Genomic DNA, 21,753 nt, shown 5'->3' on the forward strand with positions numbered 1-21,753 from the left:
CTTTGTACGGTGCAGTCGTCAGCATGTACACAGACCTTGTACAGGAGATATTTTAACATCAGTAGTGATTCTCCCCGGCTCTCACTTCACACACACCAAAACGTAGACAAAACCAATCGTTTTTTTGTTGTTATTTATTGCCATTGTGCATGAACTTTGACACTGCAGGTTACACAAGGAGGATCATGTGGTGAGCCGATGAACACTCTGACCTGCCAGTGATGTGCTCTGGTGGCGTTCAGTGCTGGCTTTGTATCAGTTGATGGCTTCAAGCCTCAAAAACCGAAGGAATGCGAGATGAGACGACACGTTGCTTTTTGTAACCCTATTATTGCACACATCTAGTTTGCCAATGCCAGGTATACGTGGGACACTGGGAAAGCCATAGCTCTTGGTAAGGTGCAGAGACGCCTTGAGATACCACAACATCGCATTGAGCCTCTTTAAAGCCACATATATACAAAATATGAACGGGCCGTCAATGCGGGACGACTCCACGAGCACAACGGATAATAAACGAAATAAACGTGAAAGTCGTGGATCACTTACACTCGGACACGGCGACGTTCAGGTTTCGCTGCTTGGTGCTGGCATCGAGATGCCTACAACACTGTGATTACAGACAGACAGCGAGAGGGAGGCAGGCCAGTGGGATCCTTTGATCGGAGACGCTCAGAACAGTAGCTCGCCTCGTACAGCGATCAGAAAAGGCTGAGATATTTTAGGAACGGATCAACACGAGTCTATTTATGTCTCGGATGCTGAAAATCTCACGGAATGCATCTTAATGGAATAGAAATGATCTGGAGTATCGAAACAGTTTGGATATGCAGATTGGAGTTAAGAGTTGTGCAAATTCTATCTTGTATGGCTTTATTGGTTTTAGCTAGTGCGGCTACATCTACGGTTTTCCTGACTGGGTGTCCATCCTTCACTGGCACTGACTGAAGAGTGCTACTGTGTCTGTAGAACTAAGCATTTTAAACTGTACACAAACCTTCCTACTAATCACACTTGTAATTCTTGTAGTAGCGGTGTCTGATCTAAAGCTGTATTTATTGACCTTTTGACCGGTTTCTCAAACAATTACTTGACAGAAGAAGAGCAACATTAGCATTCATCTGGTGTCTGGTTATAGCTGGTTGTTTGTTCTATTTTATAGTACATTTCATCAGCTGATATTTAATTGCATTGGGTTTGCTGATAGACCATTAGAGGTTTTTCAGATGGGAAACATCCTGCTCAGTACTCATCTTGGTCAGAATTCTTTAAAAATCCAACTTCAACAGATTCTCATAAAAAAATATGGTAAAAAACAAAAGTTGGTCAATATGTATTGTTGCTGCTTTTTAAACTTGTATCCTGATTTCAGCCTCAGGAAACCAGTATCGCTCCGGCTCTAGTCTTGATTAAGTCGGGTTGAGTTGCACAATAAAACGGCTTCTTTGGCTAAGAAAACTGAGATTTAACTCATCGAATGAACTCAGAATAAACGTTCGTACAACTAAACCTCCAATCTGCACCTCTAAAGAACCAACTGCTTCAGTTTGATTGGATCTTCGTGTGACGGTACGACGGACTCGTCCACTTCTGGTTAACAGGTTCAGGAGAGCCAATCACACAGTCCGCAGGCTTAATCATCAGACAACTGCTGTATGTCATCCAAGTCTCTGTCAACACACCTACACACCAGCAGTCAGTGTGTGTGTGTGGTCCGTACAGGATCCCACCACCAGTCACTCCTTCAGCCTCTACCTGCTGCTGTCAGCTGTCACGAGTCGGGTCTCAGACTAGACTCTGGACCAGAGAGCAATGATTTGTCTGGGATTGAGAGAAGAAGAAAAAACTGAATGAAATGGCGGTTGATCTGATCTGCTTCGTCAGGCTGCAGATATTCGTATGGACATACATTCCAAATTACCTGAGTATAGACTCTGATTGTGAAATACCTGAAGCGAGGCCGGATGCAGACACTGTGCAACCAATCTGAGGCCATTTTCTTTTCTTTGCCCAAATTATTTTCTCATTGCATCGTTTTAGACAGGGTGACCTGGATAGTGTAAACATAATCCTGAATAGTACAGCTGTTTTTTTTCCTGTTGGGTACATAAACACAGCAATACACCGTTTTTTTTGTTTTTTTAAACAAGCATTTTTCTTTCTTTTCATAGAGATATATGTGTATATAGTATATGTTTAGAGAGCTTATTCATACTGTGGATGTTGAAACAGAACACAACACATAATTTAATCAGAAATATACTACCAGTTTAAAATGCATGCCCCCCCCCCAATCCATCGTGCTCTGCTTCTTCCCTCCGATGCCTGCAGACCATCAGCTCCTTTCACAGCTCAGACATGATGCAGTAAGGCGGTGGGTCTTCGGGGCGGTGGTGGTTTATTCGGGACATTGTTGCTACGTCATGCAGAGATAGAGGGGGGGAGGGGGGAGGAGGGAGGAGGGGGTCAGCACAGAGAGACGGAGGGGGAGGTGTTGGTGGGTGGGACAGTCAGTGGTGACGGATGGTGGTCGTGGTGGGTGGATCCCGGAGGGCAGAGGCCAGCTCCGCTCTGGTCTAGCTGATAGCCGGGCTGTCTGTCTGGGGGTCTGCAGTCTCTGAGGGTGACCCGGGCTCCTCCGGGGCGTCGTCTGTGCTGGTGCTAGTGGAGACCTGAGCGGGGGCCCCGTGGAGCGAGGCGGCTCCCCCCCGGGGCTCCGAGCCGGCGATTGCGTCGTCCTCCTTCTCGGGCTCCGAGGCCGGCATGAGGTGCAGGGAGCCGGGGAGCTTGACGGGGCAGAACGCCGAGCCCGTCGGGATGAAGTTGACCTTGTTTTTGTCAGGGCAGGAGAAGAGGGGGACCGACGCTGATGTGGACTGCCTGGAGCTGCGGAGGAACACAGGAAGTTAAGTCAGGTGGGTGTGGGGGGGGGGGGGGGTCATACATTCCTGAGGCAGCAGGGAGGTGTTGCAGTTTGTCAATACCTCATCTCCTCAAAAGCTTTAATCTTCTCACAGCCCTCTGGCGGCTCCCGCTTGAACATGTAACTGTTGTTGGGTTTGGGCGAGGAGGCGAACTTGGGCAGTGGGGAGCTGCTTCCACTGTCTGTGAGCACAGAGACACAGCGTAGAAGCACAGTCCACACTTCACTCACATGTAACAACCCACAATGATTCCAACACAGCTTTGTATTTAAAGAGTCTGAGTCGATTTATTTTCCCTCTGATGTACTTTGTGAAGAATCTCCACAGGCAGTCCTTCAAATGACATAAATCTACTGTCTACATAGTGCTAATTTACTAATTTATAGCAAAGGCCCACAGTGTCACTGTGAGCTTTCTGGCTTCACACATTGCTCCTCATCAGAGGCAGTCCATATTTCTAAGCAGTCTAAAGTACCATGGTAGCTCAACTCAGCCCCTCGTCAGTGCTGAAGTAGGAACACACCTTCTTCAAAGTTTAAATGTATTTAACAATGCCACCCCTACTTGTAAAAGTATTTAAGTAACTAAAGGCCCGCCTCATACGATGCTCCTACGGCTCACTGCAGGTCTCAGATTTAAAATGGCAAAACCACAGAAACAGCAGTATTTAAAAAAAAAAGTCTATTCTCTTACAGATACTCCTAAATCTTTTAACTTGATCTAATTAATGTAGGTCCTGGTGGATAGCATTACATTATTGATGTGATGGAGGTTTAACTAGACAGAAGACGTATCCCTCTGTTGGAGTTGTTGGGACTACAGAAAGAGTCAGAGTGAAGCTTCTCCTGCCTCATAAACAATCTTTGGCTGAGTATAGACACACAAAGCGACCACAGCTCAGTTCTATTTTGAGTGTATGATGGTATGACGTTTGTCATTTAAACCAGTGACTGCTACAGTATAATTACTATAATTATTATTTATTTATTTCTTTGATCAAATATCGTCTTCTGAGGAAGGTTCCATAGCTTTTTATTCCCTTTAACTCTATCCAACAGGTTTTTTGCGGTCGCAGAAAAGAAAACAGCTTTGGTCGCCTGGTTCTCAGTTGACGCTCCGAAATTGAAAAGAAAGGTCCGAGTAGAAACGGACATTTAAAACAACAGATGTACTTCCAGTGCGTTTGGGTCTTTAGGCAGTGGAAATCACTGCCGGATATAAAACAGTAGGGCTGCTTATCTTCTGGTTCGATACCCTCTCTGTCCTTGGCTGCTGATTTCATATGTATTGCAGTTTGTAAATATTGCAATTTGATATAATGATTTATATTATTTTTTGTTTACTTTTTGAACTCAAAGAAAAACAGATATTTCCCTCGTAATTTAGAGGTATTCTGATGAGACCAGAGGTTCTGGTGACTATAATCCAGTTAATCCTATTTCCATGTATGTATTTTGTATATAACACCTATACAAATAAAAACTGTCTACCTCAGCATAGACTCAAATGAAGCAATATTATTGATTCAGGCATTAACCCCTGGAGAACAGTAGACAAACGTACATATGCCTATTCAGTCTGCCCTTGATTTATGTCGCTGCTTACCTTTCTAGGATCCGCCCTTCATTTCACTGCTTCAACAGCACTTTTTAATGCTCTTTACCTTTGTCCCGGTCGTACAGCAGATCCTCTGTGGAGTAAGGACTGCCGTCGTGTGACCCAGGCGGGCAGGCGGGCGAGGGGCAGGGCGACAGGCTAGAGCAGCTGCTGGACCGGCCGGGGGCCGAGGGGGTCTGGGTGTCCACGCTGCGGGTGCTGCTGCTGCGCTGCTGGGGAGGGAAGGGCGCCCGCCGCCCATCGGGAACCTCCAGGGACTGCAGAGTCCGACGGGAGACAGACAGCAGGGAGGAGGAACAGAATACCAATCAGAGCGGAGTCCAGTAAAGAGTTACTCTGGGTTGTGCATGCACTGAAAATGAAGCAGAGCCCCACCTTGAGCTCCTCCTTCTCTCCGTTATCTTTGATGAAGACCTTCTCCAGCTCATGGTTGATGCCCTCCATGCTGCTGGGTACCCTGGAGATGGAAGGCTTTGGCACTGTGATGTTGGACAGCGGCATCTGGGCCGACTTCGACATGGAAAACTGCTACAGAACACAGACACACACAAACTAAATAAATGAAGGGATACATTGGATTGAAACGAGTTAGTCTTATTTATTAAACCACATAGCTGGCAGGCAGCCTTTCAGTGTATGTTAGTACATGTGAGCCAGCCCTACTAGCTAGCTCAGGGCTGCAACTCTGCATTGTGTTCATACAGTTCATACATTGGGTTACAGCTGATAATGTCCACCACCCCCCTCCGGTAAACACTGTTAGCTATGTTGCTGTTGTTTGCACTGTTAGCACAATTAGCTGCTAGCTACCGGCTAGAATTTACTTTTTTATTAGTTACTGTCAGTGAACCCTATCACTTGACAATAACTGTGATTTCAAACACAAACCAGACTCCCTAAAAGTGATGCTACTTTCTACAGACAGACCAAACTCTTCTCCTCCGGGAATTTGAATAACACTACCTGAGCGTGGCCGGCCGTGGAGGTATGGTTGGTAGTGCTGGTGAGGGCGTTGTAGGTGTAGGTGCTGCACTGCAGGGGGGACAGTCGGTCCTTGTCTTTACTGTGGCGTCCTCCTTGTTTACTACGCTGGAGCTGCTGCCGGAGCTTTGCGATCTGCTGGAATCAAACAGGAAAGCAGGGGAAGACAGAGACAGAAACATTTAACATTATTACTATAATTTTATTATTATAAATAAATTATTATTTTACTATAATAAAGTCCATACATAGCTCTATAATAAAATGTCTCAGCAACTGTGGTAGGAGCTGCTGCTCCAGGTATAAAGATAATTTGCCAACCGGCTCTTTTAATGCAGCGAATCAATAAGGCTTGGGACCTCTGAGACCTTTTCATATTTTTGTGGAAAACTGGTGCTTTTCATCACGCAGACGAAGAGCTGAGCTAGAGCCGGTCGCTGCGCACCGCTACAGAGTAAATACGCACAGAGAGGGCTAGCCAGCACACTGTTATTTTCGGTTCATTATAAAATTGTGGCGGTACAAAACAGACTCTGGCGAGCAGCCACAGTCTAAGTAATTAATGGGACAAACTAATAGCATAGCCTTCTGCTAACCTCCTCAGCCACAGCGGTTGATGCTCCACAGCGGGCTAAGTTATTAAAGAGATGGAGGTAAATGTCGCTAATTAGCTAAACTATCAAAGAGGCCTGCTGTTGGACTTATTTACTGTAGACACTGGTTACAGAAAATGATCCAATCAAAGTGGTCACTTTCTTGACAATAGCCATGTGCTTTCCTACACTGTGATAACAGTGTGCGGATAAAGCATTACGTTCTTAAATGTTACTAACTTAGTGGCTGGCTGGTTAGCTAGCTACTTTGCTAATTCCACCACCATGCTTTCATGCTTCACCGGTTACAGAAAATGAGCCCAACAGTGGGCTGGATCCAACAGTCTCTCTGCCTCACTCAAAGCGAGACTACTTTGCCGGGAGGAGAGCAGGCGGGAGCTCCGCACTCTAGCCCGCTCACTAGCTAGCTCTGGAGATGGTCAAGCTAGCCTGCTAACTAGTCAGCCGTCCCGTTGGTTAATGTTCACTTTCTCAAGCAACACTCGCAGTCCTTAGCCTCTACTAAACCTGGTTACAGTGTTTATCTGAATTAGCCTGCTGTGTGTGTCTGTCAGAGACATGAAGGAATTCCCAGCCTTCCACTGTGCACCAGTAAGCCGACTCCAGGACATGTCTAAACATGTTCCCTCACACAGCTCTGACACTGGCCCTCTTTACTGTAGAAACACAACACTCGCAGTACTTCAATCAATGCGGGCTCTGTCTGAAATGGCTGTTATGTGATCCCTTTGTGTGGGCCACTGAACCAGTTACACAGTGCAGTCCTGCAAGTTCTTGTTTTCCTCTTAGCCTCCACTGGGCCTTCACTCGAGTCCTGCACTTCTCAGGTTTTCTGCAACAGACAGTGGAGCGTGAGTGTGAATAACACACAGTTAGAGCTGACATTAAACAGTCTCAGCTCAATATTTTACACAGCAACACTATCTTTAATTTAAACACATCGTTTTCAGGTTGGATACGTGACGATGCATCAGTATGTATGCTGCTACTAAATGCAAAAACTACCACGGCCTTGCTCCCGCATTTGTAGTGGCTGCAAAAGTGTTGTCCTCAATACACATGGTGTGAAGCTGTTGACAGGAAGTAAAACACCTTTGGGACTCTGGGAAGATTATTATGTGGTTGCCAACAGGTTTCTTTATAAGAAAAAAGGATGAAACTACAGAGAAAACAATGACGTAAAAAGGTGTATAAAGTAAAGTGCTTTAACCTTCCTGACCTTTATCCACGTATTTGTGCATCCGTACCAAAAACAGTAACGTGCTTTAAATATAAACCTTCAGATATGCCAAAAGGTGCTGATTTAGAAATTCAGAGAGATATCCGTTGTCTCCACAAGGCTCTCAAGATGGTGATGGTTGAGCTGGAGGCTAGTGGCTAACAGAGCTAACAGTGCTGACAGAGATAATGTTGTCGGGGACCGGAGGGCACTACACCGCAAGTTGTATGACGCTATAGAAATGCTCCGAGTATCAAATTTAGCACCTTTAAGTGAGAATGAGACCAAATAAAAATAGCCTCGCATCTCACTTCCTGGTTAAAGCTAAGACAGGAGTGGCATTAGTGTTTCAAAAACATTAGCATACATTAGGAGCCACTGGGCATCATTATTGTTTTGACACAACTACGACAGAACAAGACTGAGTTTTCTTTGACACACCTGACATACTGTCATGATGAGACAGATTATGCATACTAATATCCCTGCTAATATTCTGTAGTTCTTTGAAGCATCTGCACTGCTCAGGTCCGTCCCCTCTCCTCCTCCTTGTAGCTCATCTATTGACATCTGTGGAATCTGTGTCAGTGCCGCTCCTCTGCAGCCCCTGTAACTCAGTAATGTGCCTGTGCACACATTAGCGAGGGCTGAGCTGTCGTCCGGCTGGCCCTCATTGTTCCCTCTGCTGCAGAAGAGCCAGCTGGGACTTGGGCTGACCATAAATTGCAGCGTGTCTTGGCCATTGCAAAGAGGGGAAGTGGGCAGTTAAGGGTGAGATAGCGTTATCTGCCACCTCCCTGCTGCTGCCGAGTATCAGCAGGGTGGAGCTGAGAGGGGCTGTCTGTCGCTGCTGTAAACCGTCAGCACCGTAAAGACACGTAGACCAAACAGGAGATTATACAGACTGAAGAAAGTCATTCTGTACTGTTTCATCACCTCTGCCACATAGAAAACTGGGAGATCTGATCGTTCTTAAAGAATTCACCATGTCATAATCAACAATGTCACCAAGAGATGAGATCGTTGATAAAAAAAACATACTCTAAGACTTCCACATGCAGAGCCCCGGTGAAAGTTTAACTGAGTAAGGAGACTTCCAATGAGAATAAAGGCAAAAACTGTGTGAGAAAATAATATTTGAAATCAAGGGTTCTCAAACTCAGACACTCTGGGCACCCCTCAGAAAAAAAATCGAGTTTCAACAGTTTCCCATGGGGGACGAAAACAGGAAGAATAATCTTTTCAGAGTTTTTTTTGTTTATACTTTGTGAAATTGGCACCATCTAAAGTCTTTTTTTCAATGATTTCTAAGCGGATTTTACGAACATTTTATTCCCGATTTGACTGAGTTAAGAGTACGAGAAGGAGTGGGGATTTTTGCTCCAGCTGCTGACAGTGTTGCTGAGCGAGCCAAACTACGATAACATTTTAAAAAGACCAGCATGCACCTGTCCCTTTCACCTCAAACAGTATCTCTGCCTCACCTCTCTCCCTCCCTTCCTTCAGCTCCTGCGTCTCCCTGAGGAGGCCCGCCTCTCAGTTCAACCTCTACTTTTAAGAAAACAGAAGAATTAGGCCATCCATCCTGGAGGAACAACCTTTTTTTGCAGGCTGCAGGATAGCAGCACAGCCTGTAACCATAGACTGTATATAAGAAGTGGAGGTAGTCATGGTGACCTCACCCATTGGTTTGTGGATTGCCTCAGGTTCAGCGATTTTTCTGTCACCATCTTGTATTAACGAAGTCGCCATGTTGTTTTCTTTGCCACAGATAAATGGAAGTTACCAAATTTGGAATGCGGAGGATTGACGTAGAGACGTCGTATACAGCTCTGGTAGCTGCAGCGACCTGTCAATCACAGTAAGCCCCGCCCTAAAGCATACCCTGCTTTATGGTCTATTTGACTCTAAATGGACGAGGGCTGCAACAACGAATCGATAAAATCGAAAAAAAGCGATTATTAAAAGAGTTGGCAACAAATTTCATTATCGATTCGTTGTGTCGCGCGATTATTACGCCACTCAATAACGCCGTGTTCACACCAAACGCGATGAACGCGGCGCTTTATATTTCCTCTTTACTTTAACGGAGATACTAACTAATCTTACCAACTGTAGTTACAGTCTGACTGCTGTTATAATCCATCAATCATTTCCCCTTCCCCACACTGACGCAAAAATACATTTGATTATCTTAACTGCTTATTTACTCCAGTGATGAAATCAATCCATGTCATAACCAGTTCAAGTTTAAAGTGAAGTTCTTTAGAAGAAATGCTGATCGTCCATTTGAGGGAAAGGGTTGCTATGATGTACGGTGGTTAAATTCATCTATGAGTCACAGCAATCCTGTGAACTTGAGGTCCAGTGTTTTCTGATCTATTGCCTTGTTACATTTGAATTAAATACTGAAATATTTAAGACACGTTTTGGGTAAATTAATTATATTAATCAGGTAATTAAACAATAATCTTTAGGTACATGGATAAAAAAGTAATCGTTGGGTGCAGCCCTTCTCCCCAACAACTCACAAAATAGTTTGATGTATAAAACTGTCGAATGAAGTCATTGTTGTGACGCGGTAAACGTCAGTGTGTTTGTCTGTGTGTCCGTGTTAGTGCCGTGCCTCTTTGAGCTGGTCGGCGCTGCCCCAGGACGCAGAGCGCTGGTGGGTACTCCTCTTCTCTCTCGTCTCCTCACTCCAACATCCAGGAGTCTGAAAAGAACATCACAGCTACTCATTACTACCAACAGCAAACCCGGATCCGAGTCAGTTCAACGGCGTTCTCACAGACTCTTTTCCCATTTATTACAATTTAGAGGTTATTTTTGGGGGAGTTTTGTGCCGTCAAGCCTTTAAGATGTGATTAAATTGTACCCACTGAAGTCTGTCATTGAGATGAAAACCTTTGAGTATTCCAGCAATGGATTATCAGTGTGACAAATTCATAGACACTCAAATGTACACACACACAAGTGAAAGCTGAGCTGGGCTCTGCACACAGTGTGAGAGTGTGAGTTACTAAAGTGAACTCCGTCTCATCCAAGCATACACTCACACATTCAATACAACCTCCCCGTCCAACACTAAGAGGACACTTGACTGCTGTCCTGCTCATCTTAAGGTGTCCACTCAAAGGGCTGTTTGTCTGTTCTCAGCAGTGTGTCAGTTACTACAGCATGTCCCCTCACTCTGTCTGCTTCTTGTCTGTCTTGGGTAAAGAGAGATGAGGCCGATTCTGCACTATATTTCATGTTATTTTTGGACTTAAATGTTCCGTATGCACACATTCAGTTATAATGTTATAATGTAACAACGTTGCCTTTTCTTCTTCTTTTAGCATATATTTCTTTTGGTACACTTTTTCTAAACAAATTCTGAACCTTAAAAGTTACTAGTAATTATAACTGAAATAAATGTATTACTATAAAATGTATGTGCCTCTGAAATGTAAAAGAGTATCAGAAGAACGTAGCATGATTCATGCTCGTGTTTGATGATTGTCACGGTGGCACACTGGTTTACTGCCGTAGGAGGAATGAACATGAGTCTGTCCATTCTTAGTTAAAGGCTCTGGTCTCGCTGTCCACATTCCTCTTTTATGAGAATGTGAGATAACTTCTCCGACTGATCTCTCTCCCGTGTGTGTATCTCACTCAAGCCGTGATGCTTATCAGAATACACACATTTGAGTAGCATCGCGTGGTATGATTTACAACGCATGCAATTGGTTGGTGTGTTTCCTGGAGCGCCTGTTAAAATAGAAGCACTCTGTCAAAATTACAAAATTCCCAATTGCCTATCAGCTGTAGGTCCAGGTCCGGATACAACGCCGGCATAAATATTCTTGGTGGCTGACCAATTAACAGTTAACCGTTGACAGCCGTACTAAGAACATATTCAAATAATCTCAATTCAGAGGCTGCAAACAGTGATTTAGTTTTTTTTACATTTCTGACTAAAACAGTCTGACCTTAGCTCTACAATGTTGCTTTTTATCTGAATCTGAATCATGAAGAGTCAAATGTAATTGAAATAAAAGGAAACTTATCAGGTGATCAGTGCCAATATCCAGTATTTTGTAGCATTAGAGCTTCCTAGTGTAATAAATAAGCAATGTACAAAATGAATACTACATTCACTCAAATGTATCATGTCAGAGGTAAAGGCTTATGGACTGTATATCATATATATCACCAGATAATAGTGTACATTATGAGAGTATTAGTGATCAAGCTAGCTATCAGGCTGGCTGACTTGATCATTTGTGTGCAAGATTACTTAGACATGAGTGTTTTTGTGGTCTGAGGATGAAAGGAGATGGGCCTAATCCTTCTCTGTAATTATGACACATAAAAGCATAGTGATGTACTAATCTGTTATTGCCTCTTTTATGAGATTTGTTACGTTGAGTCAGGTTGATGACGGATGGACTATGAAAGTATGAAAGCTTAGTTAGCTTAGAAAAAGATGTAATTATGGCGTGCACTTGGTAGTTTCTCCAATACAGCATGGTGTTCATTTAGTAAACGATTGTGCCTTTTAGGGTACAAAGACGTTAAAGCGGAGTATGCTTTAGGGCGGGATTACTGTGATTGACAGGTCGATGCAGCTACCGGAGCCGTATACGGCGTCTCTGTTACTCCTCCACATTCCAAATATGGTAACTTCTGTTCATTGGTTGCAAAAAAGCAAAGACGGCGACGGCCAAATCACTGAACTCAAGGCTTTAAAACATCAGTCCACAAACCAATGAGAGACGTCACCATGACTACGTCCACTTCTTATATACAGTCTGGTATAAACATCTTTGTTGTTCTGCGGAGGCTCGCGCTACCGTGTCACATACAAGTCTAACAAACCGTAGTAGGGGAAGACATCCATGCAATACAAACATCTGTCAGACAGCAGCACCACACATGCAGACTCTCACCATCATGCCTTTGTATCACTTCAATAGTTAATAATAAACTGGAAGCTTCATCCGGCGTTTGAAGCTCCACAGATGTGTAGGTGGTAAATGTCACACAGCCTGGGAGAAACAGGAAGTATAGACCAGCGTGCGTGGAGACTTTTCACACGCTGCGTAGACCAGCGTGAGAAGATCACGGGGCAGGAAGGTGTGGGCACAGATTAAGATCAAGGATGGATAAACGGATATCTTTACTGTCCTCAAAAAACATTCTAAATCCTGCAGAGTCCAGTGCTGGTAGACATGTGTGGTAGACACACCTATAAAGACTGGTAGTGGTGGTGACAAATGCAGTCCTCACTGAAAACTGAAGAGGATGATGAAGATCACCCCCATGGGGTGCAGCTCTCCAGTCTTCAGTAAGGTAGTGAACTGGATTTCTAGTCTTCCGACCACTCAAAGCGCTTTAACGCTACATGTTTTCCACCCATTCACACACTGATGGCACAGCCTTCGGGAGCAATTTAGGGTTAGGTCCCTCAGAAGTCATGTGTGTTGTTTGCATGTTCCTGTTCAAATCAATTTCAAATAAAACAAGAAGATTAAAGCAGGTCACAAACTGCTCGCCGGCTGCATCAGCAGAACTCATGGAAGGACACTACATGGCTCTAATTACCAAACAAATAAATAAAATTAGATTCATCATCTTTTCTGAATCTGTCTCAGCGTCTGCAAACGCATATTCCACCAAAGAGCATGTGTTAAAGTTCAGCTCACGCTCATACAAGTTTGTCAGATTATCGATGAGTTGATTTGAAGTCTCTGTGCAGACGATATATGAAATGTCATCAGTACAAGAAACCAGGACTGAAAAGTATCAGAACCCGGACAGCCAGCTTTTGCAACATCACAGGCCGTTCATACCATCAACTCTTAATGATTAATAAGCTGGTATTATTATTGTATTGGGAGTGTAAATACTGCATCAACTGCCCAACTCAGAACTGTAATAAATAAATACCTCTGCCTTCTCTTTTCTCTTCATCTCTGTAGGGGACAGAATCTAGCACACGTAGGGAAGACGGGTGTGGGGTGTCTCACCTGTGTGGATTTATCTTTCATACACGACGGGTAGTGCACATGGGGGTCACGAGGCCACTGCCCAGTGAGGTAGGGTCCAGTAATAGTGCCCAGGGAGGAAGTTCGCCAAATGGTCCCCGAGCTCCGCACCTGCTGGGATTTTGTCCTTTCGACTGCACAGACCAAAAGACAAGAGACAAGATAAGAGACAGAGCAACATTAGCTCTATGAAATAGGAACACGAGTAGTGACAGAGAATCAGCACCTACAGCCGAGGCTCTACACAGCTTTTTGCTTCTTTTGGCTTTGGGGTACGCTTTAAACTGGTAAAAAGCTCCCTGTACCAATAAATAAAGCCCCTGTACAGCAGCTGCCCAGCACCACAGAGTCAGGTTGAGCTTCCTTTGAATGAAATAGACCTCAGCCACATTGTTGAGAAAATAAAAACCAAAATAACACATCTCATCCTGTCTCTTTCTATTTCGCTCTGTCGGCGACTATGATCCACGGTGAAGTGCCGCGTTATGTGACTGGTGTGGCTCGCAAGTCACCCTAAGCCGGCTTTGATCATCAAACATTCAAATCCGTTTGACAGAGGAGGAATCACAAACGGTTTGTTGCCAAGTATGTTTGCACAGACAAGAAATGTGGCTTGGTGCATGACAATAAACAGTGCAATAGTATGAGACATACAAATACAAATATTAAAATGTACAATTGAATATGATAAAACAAACAATATAAGAGTACGTTATTATAAAAAAGTCAACTAGATTTTTGTTATTTCACTGGGTCATAAAGCTCCAACAATTGCCAAACTCTTCCATCAAAATAAAGAGGAGTGCAGTCGTCATCGTCCTGAGAAACCCATTTTATAAATGCCACATCGTCACGTTCTGAGAGCAAAAGAAGGATGCATGCTCACACATGGTGCCTCCTCTGTAGTAACCTGGTGTCTTTGCTTCTGGTAGGACACTTGCTATAAATCCACAGGCTTACGGGTACTCAAAGGGGACTAAATTAGACTTGGCCATGATCTTCCAAATATGTTAAGTAGCTCAACAAAGGTAGCGCCTCTTCAGAAGGACTTTTCTAGACCAGTACTTAATCTAGTCGGCCTATAGCGACCTAGCACAGAGCTCCCAGGCCTCCACAGCAGGAATCAACCAATTATCTGCCAGGTCACTAATCGGCTGCGATATTCAGCATTTTTACAATTATCTGAATTGATATTTTTACATTATAACATAAATAAATGATACATTTAAAATAACAGAATTTAATTTTCTCCAAAGAGGCAGTAAAACCATTTCCAGAGAGGCCGCTCGAGCGGGACGAGCCTCCAGAATCTCCAGAACCTCCACCTGGTGGTGTTTGCTCAAACTGCCCTCTGATGCCAACTGAAACCGAATCACTGCTGCGATGAATGTCAGCCAGTGGTGTGAAGGACCGTAGTGGATCCGTGATCCGTACGCACCCCACACCCCCAACGGTTCAGCAGGGGACCCACAGAGTAATTACACAGTTTAACCATCATAGTGTGATACAAAGTTTTACTGCCAATTGTTATCGGCCGATATTTAATAACAATATGCTGTCAGGACATCCCTGATAATGCTACAGTGTGAACAGCAAGTCAGTGCAGAAAGAGCTAGCAACGTTGGCAGCAACAGAGCTAACAGCTGACATACGGAGGGTCCCATTCATTTACATCATGATGCATTCAGGCTCTGTTCATTCAAAATGTAAATTATAGTTATCATCACCGTGTTCGCAAATCTCAGCGACTACCTTGGTTAGCAAATTGTTGTTATAAGCGTTAGCATAACGACCAAGTTGCTATAAACAAGAATGACTTTTTAATGAAAATGTGTTTTTTATAAACACCAGCTTTAAAACTACTGAAGGTATTTGTCAGACATTATCAGTGAGGCTGCACTGTGTGAACTATATGGACATTTGGGTTAGCCAGCCACTGTTTTCCACAATCTGCCCAACTAAACCAGCAACAACAGCTTGTCAGCAGTACACACCACAATGGACTGATCTGATGACTAATCCTGCTGCAAATCACATTTATTTGAACCATTGTGAACCACGTTGGTTCAGATAAGTAGCTCAAAGTGCAACCGGCCTACTACTTCCTGTCATTTGATGTGTGCTTACACGACCACAGTGTGCAGCTGCCATCACACCACTGAAGAAAAACGGCTCTGGAGTGTTGTTTTTAGTAGATGCTAAATATCAGTATCTGAATGGAGGTCAGTGTTCCAGGGACATAACAACTACCTATGTTGAAAGGATATTCTGAGCCTTAGTACTGCAAACAGGTACTGCTAGTGTAAAAACAAAAAACCTCTTATTCATGGTATTTTCTTATTTCTAAATAAATAAACATGATAAGAATTGTTGGCACTACAGTTTCCATCCTGCTTTGGCTGATGTTTTTAGGATATTGGTGTAATGGACACGGGTTAGCTGTATGTCACATGTTATATCAGTTATTGTAATTACAAGTGATAGGGCTGCATGATATATGAGAATATATAAGTGACGATTGATGATGTTAGCTCACATTAGCTATAACAACTGCCAACAGCCATAGTCCCTCCAACCATGTATGCGTTGTCACTGGTTAGATTGTAAAATGAGAACAATGAATTTGTGTTTAAATTGGCGATGGCAGCATTACTAACGGCTAACAAACGAAGGTTCCGTTCGGTTACATTGTGATGCCTTCAGGCTCTGTTCAGTGACAATCAGTATTGGGTAAAAGGTAAATGGTAACGTTATGATGTGTTTAATTGTAATATTGAAAAATGTAGTGTTGGTGAGAAACTTGAATAAACCCAGTCGTTTGAAGGAGATGTTTTCACAGCAACATAAATAGATATTAGAGATGAATTATGAGCTGTTTACACTAGCTCTAATCAGATTATAATATGACAAGATTTGATTTAATCAATAAAAATACAATATTTGATTTACTTAATAAAATAATACTATGGATGACTAAAAAAGTATACGGATAACATTTAGAATGTTTGATGGTTCACACTGACTTCAGAGCGGTTGAAATGAATTTTGGGACGGTGGCAAAAAAAAAGAAATAATCAGACAACAATATGGATCATTAATGATCAGCAATTAGTATCGGCAGCAACAAAACGTGATCAGGGATCTCTCAAAGCTATATTTGCTCCCTGATCTGATCCGTGAGTCGCTCCACTGATCTACATGCATGGTGAATGGGACCTTGGGTTGCAGCCCGCTGAGCTGCAGAGATGTAAAAGGCTCCCAGCTGCATTACAACCAACACGGCTTCCCAACGCAGCCATACGTCTTTCTAGAGTCACATTGTACTCTTAGCAACTTTCAGTGACATTTCAAAAGACCTTTGAGGTTTCAGTAACACGTTTGGACTTCCTGTGTAGTTGGTTGACAGAGACACAAGCCCATGACCAACATTAGAACAGAGTGCATCATTCTGTGCCGATTACAGAACATTTCCATATTTCTGGAGAATCAGTGGAGCCAAAGGCCTTGTGTGATTAATGCGTTAGCTACAGCTGATCGGAGCCCGTCTGGACTCTGGGAGTTCATTCCCACATTTGGTTGATGCTGAATACATTTGTGGGATAACAAGGACATCCAGCATGACTTTGAGTCATCCGACCATCTCAAACCGCAGAGGCACAACCCCACCAGGGGCTCATACATTATTCAGAGGGCTCTATTTAAAGGACCGGTTCACTGTGTCACTGTATGTCACACAGTATTACGCTGTCCCTCTCTGGTTTTCTCACATCTACACAATGAATGGCAGTGGGAAGTTTAAAGTAAGGCGGGTTGAGTTGATGCACCTCCTCACAGATAATAATACTGTGAAGGTTATAGCTTCTGTATTACAGTATCATGACAGTGAAACACTTTATCATTAGCCAAGATAAAGTCTGGTCATACCAGCATTTTAAAATGACACGTCAAAATAAATTCCAGCCATCACAGATTTACTCGCAGATTCAATGAACACGACTCTTTCACATCCAGTTCAAATGTTGTACATTTAGAAACATAATGTTTGAAATAGGGCTAATGAATATTCTGCTGATCATTTTGTAGATTAGTCATTTAGTCTATAAAATGTGAAAAACATTGTGAAAAATGTCCATCAGAGGTTCCATGGGGCGAAGGAGACGTCTTGACATGATTTGTTTCGTCTGACCTACAGTTCAAAAAATAGGCAGAATACACTCAGGAAATCCTGTAAATATTACTGATTGAGAAGCTGAAACCTATTCTTTTTTGTGCAATTTTTGCTTTAAAGAAATTTGTAACAATCAGTTATCAGTTATCTCTAAACTGAGTCTAAATACAATCTGTGGAACTGTTAATAGCCAAGCAGAATATACATGATCAAAGAAATGTTTGTCTTTAAAATATGTAGGTAGTCTATATACTGTAATGAAGTCCCAGAGGAAAATAATGCTAGTCTGAAGTGGCTATGGTTAAAAACAAATCAGCCAGCTCTCTCTCTCTCTCTCTCTCTCTCTCTCTCTCTCTCTCTCTCTCTCTCTCTCTCTCTCTCTCTCTCCAAGTGAGAGAGCCAAGTGAATGCACGTTATGTTTCCAACAAAGACCACAGCAGGAACCTTCACTGATTGCTTCTTCTCTAGCTGAAGGAGTGTAGTGTTGTACTCTAAAAATGTCTGTTAGTGGACTTTCACTTGGGTGGCAGTGTTTGTTCATCGAAGGCTAACTCTTTGTTTTGGCCACTTGAGGGCAGCTAATAAATCTGTAAACACAACATCTGACATATAATCGGCTCAAAGTTGACAAATCAGCAAACATGTGCCTGTTTTACACATGCAGCAGCCACAAAATAACACTAGCAAGAGTTTTGTTGTGTTTGTCGAGCTAATAAAAAGCCCATATTCCCACTCTCCTCCAACTCCTGAGAAAGATATCCACTTACTTCATCCGTCAGCTGGTGCTGTGCCGGCCCGCCACAGCCTAATTTGTTCCACCATAGTTTTATAAGGAACCGAAAATATTTGTACACTTCTCAGCGGGTGTGGTCCACGCAGTCTGTCTGGGGGATTCGCGGGGTCCCTCTCGTTGACCATGCTTTGTGGTCATAACCAGTCATATCTATACAAGCAATGTTTAAAAATGTTGACAAGAGCACAAAGTTCTGTCATAGCTCTAGCTTTTTAATGTTGCTGATGCAAATCTTCTTCTGAGGGACAACGCCCCCGGACCCCTCTAGAGGGCCCCAGGTCCACCCACCACAGTCTCACCAAATCCTGTGGGAGACACTGTATGAATATGTTGTTTATTGCAACTATACATTTTGTATCGACCTGTTAAGTGACTAATGACCACAAGGATATCGCAATAGACTAAAATGTCCAGTAGCATGAACGGAACAATGAAATGAGGAAATGATGTGAACTCATCCATCTGTGTAATATGTCGGACAGTGATGGCACTAGCAGCCTTCCATACACACTCCCTGTGTGTGTTTGCTGGTTGTTGACAGGTGTCCAAAACACCATGCTCAGTGGCAGCCTGGCGTACATCCATGCCCCACCTTGGCCACCTGCGATCACATTGCCCTAAACACGCCACTGCTACCGGCCATGACTTAAGAGTGCAAAGATGCAAAGTGAAGCGCATAGAATAACACCATGTAGCATCTCCATCCAGAACAAAGGTAACACATTAGCGCTAACAGCTCGTCACAAATGTGTGTAGTTACGCTGTAGTAGCCATGATGATGAATGCTTTATGTTGGCTGGATTGCAAAAACACCAGATAATTGGGTGCATATGCAACAACATTGCTTTCCTTTTTGTAGAGAGCAATATATTCTCGTTGGTTCATGTTTGCCAAATAGTATTTGTACATGCATGCATGTAGTAGCAGAGGCTGGCCTGTGTTTATGTCTCACAGACTGCTAGGCCCCAATGTTGCCATAGAGCTACCAGCTGACGACATTTCTTTTCCGTTTCAATGATGGTAAACAACCTAAATGTAAAGGCTTAGTGAGAAGCTGTCGGAGCTCATATTAGATTCTGTAAACCTGGCCAATCATCCGTATAATGTAGACCAGTGAGCTGTTTATCTTCGACAGAGTAGCTGCATCATCACCCACACAGGCATCCACATCCTGACGTGTTTACCTCATCGTGGCAGGGTAATGACAGTGTAATGCAAGAACTACAACGTTCATTTATAACCTTATAATCGCAATTAGAACACACTGGAATAATAACTTGTACCAAAAACAGCCTCACATCTGTAATGTGCTAAAAATATTAACGATATTATGATATATATTGGAACATGATTGCGGGAGCGATTGTGGAAATATAGGTAATGTTTTCCGAGAGTATTGTGCACCTTCTCGATGTGTAACGTTTCAGTGTCTATGATCACATCCCGGATGTATTATGAGCCATTTAGAAAGCTAGCCAACTAGCCGAACAGCTCGCCCCGGTGAGGAGAGTAACGTCGTAGTAACAGAGAGCCGCTCTCCTAACTTGCTAAGGAAAACATGACATTTATAGGTGGTCGGGCTTATTAGGAAGGTTATACGAGTAAAACACATGGCATAGCCTCTGTGTGAATAATGACTGTCCGCTTTACAATTCGGTGCATATTTCATTTACAAAGTGCTCTCATTTGAATAAAAATGACATATTGTTGAGCTGCTTCGCCTATCACTTCCACTAACTTCTCTCACCAAAACACAACGTGGCGCCTAATGGCGAATGGTGGGGGAAATAGTTAAAGATGACATTTTATTTAAATGTGATGTTCGATAGTGAACTATGCATAGGCCGAACATAAGAGTGGCGTGTGTTTGTTTGAAACCACTCTTGGTTCTCGTTGTTAAACTCAAGGATTGTGTTGATTAATCGCCGAAATCTCCAAATGTCCTATTTTTCAAGCTAGTTTGGCGTGACGGAGAAGTTAGCACCGAGCTATCTGGACGATGACGGTTGCAATACAAGATACACTTAGATGTACTTCGAAGGGCGGACGTACCTTTGGAAACAGGCGAGTGGGGAGAGCGTTCTGGAGAGCTTCTGCTGTCCGGTGGTGAAAGGCTCTGCCTGGGGACCAGCCTGCCGTCCGAGCCGCTTCCACCCGGGTTGGCGGGACTGGAGCAACGGGACGTCGTCGGTCCTGTGTTGCTCCCGGCTACTGACGAGGAGCAGGAAGCGGAGCGGGTTGGGCTGTGCTGACTTCCACGGAAAAGCTGGTACGGCACCGTGGCGCGGATAGGCGGCTGCAACCGGACCGCGGAGGAGTTATTGCTACAGGAAGAGCTGGAGGTTGTTGGGGAGCCGCTGCGTTTAACCCGCTGCTGGGATGAGCTGGCTGCTGCTGGGGATGCTGACATGACAAGCCGTTCAGTGGATACACTTGTAAATGTCTTGTTAATTAAACAACTCAGAAACTAACTTCACGGTGATGTTCTCCAGCACACGACCTATAAACTATCTGTTTGACTAACTTCGCCAGTTACTTAAGTTTCTGAAGTTAATTCATGTTGTCCAGTTCAAAACAGTCTCCACTTTACATGTCTGCAATGTTAGCGACGAGAACTAACGTTACAAAGTTAATACTTATTTCTCCGTGTTTGAGAACAAACGCAAACCTGTCCTGGTAACAAACATTATGCCGAAACATTGTTTTTACCGCGTTACTTTGTCAATGTGGTCAATTTCGCAACTCAGGACTCCTAACACAAGTTAAACGGCAGCAGTCAGTTGACACAACTAAACCCAGAGGTTGGACCATGGGTGCGCCCAACTCATTACGACTCTCTGATTGGTGCTGGACTACTTCCTAGATATGTCAATCGGTTGTGAATGGCCTTTTTTCATTACAGCAGAACATAAACACAATTTCTATACATTTTCTGCTCCTTCTTTCAAAATAAAGAAAAAAGTTATACAAATTAAAGTAAGCCCAAGTCAAGACCAAAAAGTCCCCAGCCAAAGCCAACAGGTCCCAGGTCAAGATCAACAAGTCCTCAGTCAAGGATAACAAGTACCAAGTCAAGACAGGTAAATCCCAAGTGAAGAACAAAAGTCCTAAGTAAAGTCTTGCATTAAGCCAACTAAGCCAACTCCAGGCTAACCTGTCCCAGATCATGACAGGTCACTTCCAAGTCCAATCCTGTATCAAGAACAAGTCAAGACCAACAAGTCCCAATTCAAAGCCAAACAGTCCCAAGTCAAGACAGGTAAATCCCAAGTGAGGAACAAATGTCATAAGTCAAGTCTCACATGAAGATGATGAAGTCAGAAATCAAGGCTAACACATCCCAAGTCAAGGCCAAAAAGTCTCACATCAAGAGCATCAAGTCTCAAATCACAGCTAAAAAGTCC

The 21,753-nt window shown here is 43.5% G+C and overlaps 1 protein-coding gene across 3 annotated transcripts; it reads right to left on the reverse strand.

The window, feature by feature from the left end:
- Positions 1-142: 142 nt before the first annotated feature.
- glcci1a (glucocorticoid induced 1a) lies at positions 143-21,110 on the reverse strand. Of its 3 annotated transcripts, XR_013767453.1 has the most exons (9): positions 20,402-21,110; positions 13,370-13,521; positions 9,982-10,071; positions 5,505-5,657; positions 4,917-5,069; positions 4,588-4,798; positions 2,985-3,105; positions 1,950-2,886; positions 143-1,821 (listed from the first exon to the last, which is right to left on the reverse strand). XR_013767453.1 is itself a non-coding variant. In XM_079176386.1 (8 exons), exons 1-8 carry the CDS (start codon positions 20,757-20,759, stop codon positions 2,577-2,579), a joined length of 1,545 nt encoding a protein of 514 aa, XP_079032512.1. In that variant the 5' UTR covers positions 20,760-21,110; the 3' UTR covers positions 143-2,576. The 3 variants fall into 3 exon arrangements, 2 of the variants coding, with proteins under 2 accessions (XP_079032512.1, XP_079032511.1); XM_079176386.1 differs by having other exon boundaries at positions 143-2,886; positions 4,917-5,066; XM_079176385.1 differs by having other exon boundaries at positions 143-2,886.
- Positions 21,111-21,753: the final 643 nt, after the last annotated feature.

The sequence above is a fragment of the Pholis gunnellus genome (assembly GCF_910591455.1).
Source record: "Pholis gunnellus genome assembly, chromosome: 16".
Taxonomy (NCBI): domain Eukaryota; kingdom Metazoa; phylum Chordata; class Actinopteri; order Perciformes; family Pholidae; genus Pholis; species Pholis gunnellus.

Coding starts and splice junctions, on each gene's coding strand:
- glcci1a (XM_079176385.1), bottom strand. CDS start 20,759: ATGTCAGCATCCCCAGCAGCAGCCAGCTCATCCCAGCAGCGGGTTAAA. Junction 10,072..13,369: donor TGAAAGATAAATCCACACAG/GTGAGACACCCC, acceptor TGTTCTTTTCAG/ACTCCTGGATGTTGGAGTGA. Junction 4,799..4,916: donor GAGAGAAGGAGGAGCTCAAG/GTGGGGCTCTGC, acceptor CGGACTCTGCAG/TCCCTGGAGGTTCCCGATGG.